The sequence below is a fragment of the Colias eurytheme genome, chromosome 23 (assembly GCF_061535395.1).
Source record: "Colias eurytheme isolate Ceu_HAF_F1 chromosome 23, ilColEury1 Martin Lab GWU primary, whole genome shotgun sequence".
NCBI classification, from domain to species: domain Eukaryota; kingdom Metazoa; phylum Arthropoda; class Insecta; order Lepidoptera; family Pieridae; genus Colias; species Colias eurytheme.
Window position 1 is genome coordinate 3,947,133 of NC_143002.1, and position 7,408 is coordinate 3,954,540.

At 32.8% G+C, this 7,408-nt stretch overlaps 1 protein-coding gene across 1 annotated transcript; it reads left to right on the forward strand.

Annotated features, from left to right (window-relative positions):
* The first annotated feature begins 262 nt into the window (after positions 1–262).
* On the forward strand, positions 263–4,474 carry LOC149898240 (uncharacterized). Its single transcript, XM_090115269.1, has 12 exons — positions 263–305; positions 680–879; positions 1,167–1,401; positions 1,656–1,867; positions 2,149–2,331; positions 2,610–2,762; positions 3,044–3,216; positions 3,477–3,551; positions 3,639–3,665; positions 3,782–3,811; positions 3,901–3,933; positions 4,216–4,474. The coding sequence occupies exons 1-12, from the start codon at positions 263–265 to the stop codon at positions 4,472–4,474; spliced, it is 1,623 nt and encodes a 540-aa protein (XP_089971395.1).
* Positions 4,475–7,408: the final 2,934 nt, after the last annotated feature.

The following is a 7,408-nucleotide window of genomic DNA, read 5'->3' on the forward strand; positions in this document are numbered from 1 at the left end:
AAAATAAAGTGTCACGTATTTTTTTTAAACGACGAATGACGAAAAACGACCGAATCGCGGACGAAGTCGCGGGCAACAGCTAGTTTATTATAAAATGTTACATAAAGAAACTTCGGTTATTGAATAAACTTCAATTAGTTTAGAAATCATTATTTTTTATATCTTGAGGCGAAGCCACGTAATAAATTGAGCATATAATTAAAAACTGCATCAATAAACCTGCATAGAAATATTGCCTTTTTAAATTGATATTGGGTTTGAAATGGCGACCTCCACCTTGTCGTTATGTTTCCTTTTTACAATAGGTAAGATTTTATTATTACAATTATTCCTTTTATACTAAATATTATAATTTGAATAGTATATATTGATTAGAAAAGAAATCTATAGATGTCATCAATCTTTGGGTGTTAACTTTTTATAAAGCACTATCCGCTCTACCGGGCTCTGTTCTGAATTTAACCATATTAAAAACTAAAATAATATAGTCTGTTTTGCACAAGTTAGGTAAATGAATTTTCACAGTTCCCTTTCAACTAATAATTCTTTAACACTATATACATAATATTATATAATAAAGATAGAATAATTTATTTAATACACAACTAATAAATATAACAAGGAATTAAAGGTATAATATTATGAATTAAGTATACAAATTAAATGAACAATGTTTAAGCTCTAGGCAACATACTAGCAAATCCAACAACCCAAAAACACACTAACAACGATGGCCACAATCACACCGTAACGAACAGCTCAAATACTGAGATTGAAGAGATTGCAGACGAAGGGTGGGATTATGAGAACACCACGATTGTTGACACGAGGCGGATTCTGTATAGCAAGAGAGTTGGTATTGGGAAGCGACCTTACATGGTAACTATTTTTAAGAATTGAAAAATAGGTGCTCATAGAAAAAAAATTCACACATTTGTTAAGACGATTTGGCTATAGTCATTAGTCAGTGACCGTTAAAATCCTCTTCGTTTGAAAGTAGGATAGTGTAATTAATATTCCAATGGAAAAAAATTGAAGTCAACAGTATATTTAATCATACCATAGGTACATGAGCAATTTGTAAAAAAACTGGTTACAACATCCTTTTACTTCTCTTCCTTTACACTTTACTATTATTCCTCATATCTGGTGTTTTCGTAAACCAGGTATACCTTCAACTAACAAAAGAATCAGCTAAAGCTCACAAATACCGCGGCTGGCTCTGCGGAGGTGTCATCGTCCACCCATCCTATGTGATGACGTCAGCAGCTTGTGTGGAAGATGCTGATCATTTCTACATAGTCTCTGGCACTACGAAGTTTGTAGATAGCTTCGATTATAAGAACGACGAATGCGTTTGCAAACACAGACGAAAAGTTATTTGGAAGTGTATACCTAAGAGTGAGTATTATCCACAATTTGGCAGTCACAAAATAGATAGGTAAGTAAGTAAAATAACAAAATAAAAAAATATTATGATCCAAGCTTCGGTTATAGGACTTGGGACTGTATACAGTGTGGAAACATTCCTTAATTTTTAAAAAGAAATAGAACGGCATTCAAAGATTTCGGAAAAATATCTTGCTTCGACCGGGAATCGAACTAACTAAACACGAATGGTTAATATTTAATAACACAGATCTTTTCTATTCTAGATTACAAATTCGACTTTCACGACAGTATAAAATGGTCCGCCAATGACATAGCCATAGTAAAAGTGGACAAGCCATTCAAACTGGGTGTAGTTGAGAATGGCTGTGAGTTCGCAACCGATCTTGTGTGCTATAACAATGTTAGTAGAGAATTGGAAAAGTCTGGAACTAAGGGATTCATCGCTGGCTGGGGTAGCGGCAATCAATTTAGAGAGGTGAGGTTTCTCGTAGACTTATGGATATTCTTTTTTAATTCATGTAATGTAGATGTAAATGTACCAAAAATTCTGTGGAATGCATTAATTTAAAGAATTCGGTGGAATTTCTTTATACTCCACAAACAGTCCTCTTTCGTTTACATAGTTTCGCCGGTCAATTTCTTCCATTTATGAGAGAGCAGAAAATTTAAAATTGGTACCAACTTTTATTTTATGGTGGTGAAATATTTTTCCAGAACAAAAATTCACTACACAGTGTTAAAATATTTTTAATTTAGGGTGTATATCGTCGTGAGAGCGTGCACATACCAGAAAACTCGAAATATCTGCAAGAAGCCAAAGTATGCATTATGGACAATGAGCAGTGCGCCAAGAAGTGGGCTCAAAGATTCAGGAGTATTATCACCCAGTATATGATCTGCACTAAAGATGTTATGAAGAGGCTCAGTGAAATTTGTGATGTATGGTCTATATTTTAGTGATGAAATTGGTTCTATATCTTTTGTAAAAGTTCTGTTATCGTCTCATTTTTGTAGTTGTTGTAAAAACTTTATGTAGGAATATTTTAGATGTGATACGAATATAATATAACGAACAATTTATCATTGATCTATCATTAAAATAATTAAGTTAGGTAACTTTAAGCATTTATTTAAATTTCAACCTTATTTTGATATTTTATTAAAGCAGAAACATTCATTAGATATCTAATAGATATCATAAATATCGAACTCTGCAGAAAAAATACGCAAACTGCACGGATGTGGAATCAAGACGGCATTTGGAACCTTCTGAAGACCTGCAGTCCGTGCATGTAGACCTGGGCAGGCATCTACGGGACCCTGATGATTATACAGCTCGGCGGTCTAACAAACAGGGTGGATTTTGTGAAGTAAGTGCAATATTAATTTAGACAACCAAAGTGGTCTCTAATAACATTCTGCTTCTACAAATTGATCCACATTTTATAATTCACTATAATACCTATCTCGCGACTTAAATCTATGAAAATAAACTTTTTCTTGGAAACTGCTGAAGATCACAATGAACAGAAATCAAAACGGTTTACCATCACAATTTTGTATCTGTGTATGTTATGTATGAGAGTTAAAATAAGTAGGTACTTTAAACCTATATCTCTATAAAAAAACTTGTTTTCGTTATTATTTCTAGAATGATCATGGAGGTCCACTTCTAGTTCGGTACCAAGGCAAGGAACGAGTGGTGGGAATAATATCTGCGTGCAAAATAGACCCCAAGTCCCACAGCTGTCACGGACCCTTCCTCTATACCAGTGTTTTTAGAAACCGTCAGTTCATATCTTGTTCTATTAATAAGGATGTTGAGTAAGTACCTAACAATTATAATTTGGTGCGTTTTTATTGTTTTCAAATGAAGGATTTTTCAAAAACTTACCTAAATATACCTAAGGTTGAAAGTTTTTGTCTGCGAAGGAAACCGCAGGGCACAGCTAATTAAATATTTTTTTTTGTAAATAACACGGATTTAAGAGCGAAAGAAAATCTTTTTGGATACCTATGTAGGTAGTTAAGTTTTTAATAAATATTATATATGTATTACCTAATTTTCGGTTTATTTTTTCCAGAGAAAGTTGTAGGCGGGTGTTCCGGTCTGGTATCACGCATGAAGAGTGGGATGTCAATTGGGATAATGTGGAAGAGTAAGCCTTGTATCAATTTTTATATTCAATAATCTATGAATTCTTAACTACCTATGTTTGTGTTTTTATGTTATTTTTTCCATACAGGGATGATGATACAAATAAAGCTGGCAGGTATGAAAAATTAAATATTGTACCTACTTACAACTGAGATAGTTAGATATTTTTTAATTTAAAATATTTCTGTACTGTGACTCTGTGAGCACTTAATTTTTTCTTTTTGTTTGCAGTTCGGATAATGATAAAGCAGACGAAGACAGGTTTGATGTGTTATAAAAATATTTAATCAAAAGTATATTAGTACCTACAGTAATAATAACATTCTAATTGGAATTCTTTACCTTTTTAGTGATGATGATAGAGACGTTTTGAGAGAAGAAAGGTAACATGGTTTAATTAATTATTATCTAGGCTAGAATTTAATTGGAAATTGAAATGTTTATCTTCAAAATATGTATTTATAACTATCTATAAGGTAAAATATCACGAGATTTATATCTAATGTTAATGTAATTCATATTTATTTGCTATATTCCTGTATGATAATAATTCGATGAATAGGTACCATTAACTTTATTAGCCACAGCACTATCGTGTTATTATGTATTAACTACGTGAGTAAGTATCTAATTTTAATTATAAATAATTATCATTCATAATCAAGTTCAAAAAAGAAGTCAGCGAAGACAAAAGACTCGGGCGAAGCATCCGACGATGACGACGAGAAACAGAAAGTTAAACCGAAACATTCTAAAAAGGAGGAACCGAAAGAAAAACATACAAAACAAAAGAGTAAATCTAAAAGCAAAAAGGGTAAACGACGGGGAAAAGACAAGAAGAATTCCAACTCTAGGTCAGAAGTAAAAGCTATGTCGTATGAGTCAAGTCGAGATGATAATGTGAATGAGCCTGATGAGGAATAATTGGCTTCTTTGTGTTTTAGTTGTGTATCAAATAAAGATTTCAAATAATATATGACTACATTTATTCGTTACCTTATTTATCTTTTGCAGACAATGATATAATTTAAAAATACGTGTAATATGGAGTAACGTAGCTACTTTTATTTCTGATATTTCATAAGGAATGGGAACATTAAATACCTAACTCATTCACGCGGGTGAAACCGCGGGAAGCAGTTAGTATAATAAATATGATTGAATCATTTCAATTGCAGTGTGCAATTAACTTCGATCATGAAGCGGGATTCGAACCAGCCAACCTCAGCCAACAATTTAAAAGAGGCAATCCGGTTTTTGTACTGACATAATCTATGCAAATTTTTAATATAAGTAACTAGCGGTCCGCCCCGGCTTCGCCCGTGGTACATATTTATGTTTTCTCTACATAAGAACCATCCTGGTACTTCAAGGAATATAATAAAAAAAGAATTATCGAAATTGGACCGATTTCGATTCTTGAGTTATGCGCTTACCAACACATTTTGCGATTCATTTTTATATTATAGATTATGTGAAAAATTTATTTACGTAATACGAAAATTCCTTAATATCCCCAATAAAACAGGCCTTACTAAATTGCTTGTACTAGAGTCGATATTAGATATGTAACACATTGAAATAAAACATCAATCAACTAGAAAAATAGAATTTAATTCGTACTTCAACCTCTACGGCAAATACATCACAACATTTATTTCCATAGTATAGAGCTTACGAATAAAAAAACGAAAGGGTGTTAAATAAAATTTATTAAAAAAAAAATATAAAACAAGAACCATCCATGCTCGCTACCCAATGTTATAATTACAAGTGTATAATAAAACAACTTATATACATATTATGTGCGTAATTGAACGTTTGTATAGGCAGTTATTGCGTTGACAAAAATGTTTAGTAAAAATGCATAAGTCGTTTGAATGAAGATCTTGACGAATAAAAAATAAAATCACTGTGAAAAATACTCGTAACAATATCACAGTGAAAAATAACAGTCCAAATGTAACAACGTGAAAACAACTGCTATTTATTCGCTTAGACGTTCTGAAACTTTACTAAAAAAAAACTAACAACACTAATTCGCAATGAAAATCTTCATTCATACGCTCAAAATGAAACCTAGAAGCTACTTCCGTATTATTATGCTGCGATAACGTAAAATTTCGAAAAATATCGATATAAAAACATAACTATAAAATACATATAATTTTTCACTAAAGAGACCAATAGGACGCGTGAACGTCGTTCACAAACTATAATAGCTAAATGTCTCATATAGAGTGAAAATGTCTACAGACAATATATTATTTAATGTGAAAATTTGTATTTTTGTCGCAGAGATATCATCAAAGCAGCGTTTTTGCATGTAAATGTTGCGAGAAACTTCATATTATATATTTAAAATTTAACTAACACTTCAGAACGGGTATTTATATAAAACAATTACTAATAAAAAATACAACACGGCAACTTTAAAAATATCTCTACGAATTCATCTGTAACAACAAATATTAAACAATTAAAAACACAACATGGAGTATAATTCTCTAATAAACCTAATATTCCCGGATATTCAAACATTTTCACCCCATACCACTTTTTGAGTCTTAAATTCCAAAATCTAATACTGAAAAAGAGCGGACATAATATTATTATGTTCTATACCAACTTAGATATGTAACCATTAGACCTAAGAGTCGTCGAGAATCACAAGGTAAATAGGACAATCAGTAGTTCTAAAATATATCTTATAGAAGTTGGCACGAAATCTTATAAACGGGAGTCCAAATTCAATCAAATAAATACCCTTAAAACTAATCAAATCCTTCATTAATTTGGAGTCCCGTTTAGAGCACCTTAATAGTTTAAAAAATATATATTTCATCTATTCTACACTAAAATAGCTTCTATAAGACGACATGGAAGAATACTTAAAATATAATATGCATTGAAAACAAGAGTAGAGATTAAATTCTAAGACTAGAGAATCAAAACATCCATATATTATTTTGTAAATATATTTCACTCTCTCTAACAAACGCGCCGGCCGTTGGTGCGACAGGAACAAAAAACGCTCGTTCGAACTAAACTTAAAAATCGAACATTCGCTTCTTTATAACCCGACCGTGAATGAAAGGAACAATTATTCGAATTGAAATTCGCATTCTAGAATGTTCCAGAACATTCTTCTATTTAACGAAGATTAAGTACAGATAACAATAATAGCATCTACAGACGCTCCGATTTGGTTGGTGCCAACCATCCGACCACGACCAAATCGGAAAGTGTAGAGAGCGGTCGGTCCGACATAATTATTATTAATATTGGTTTGACGTGGTCGGATGCGCCGGCGATACCGACCAAACCAACTTCCTATCCGATCCAACCAAATTGGAACGCTTTGTTCCGACCAAATCGGCTCATTCCATAGAGTAATATAGGTAATTGGCTCATTCATATTCGCAACGCCGCCGGTGTAGGACGTCAACATGAACGCCGAGGGAGTTACGGTCACCGAACGTGACATATTAATAAAATTGCTGGAACTATATAAAGACTTTCCCTGTTTGTGGGACTTAAGTAACAAAGATTACGCAAATAGAGATGCCAGAAATCAAGCGTATTTTATTATGTTAGAAGTATTAAAAAAAATTGACAGTGCGGCTACATTAAAAACCTTAAAAAATAAGTTGTAAGAGCCGCATATGACTGTAATTTTCTCTATTTCTATAGTAGAATTTAGCCCATTCTCTTCGTACTATGGTCAACTGACATATTACTCTATGGTCAACTGACAGCTGGAAGGCCAACCGTCGGACAATCTGTAGCAATGTTGGAATGGTTGCCTTGTCGGTTCCGATATGGTTGGCACCAACCAAATCGGAGCGTCTGTAGATG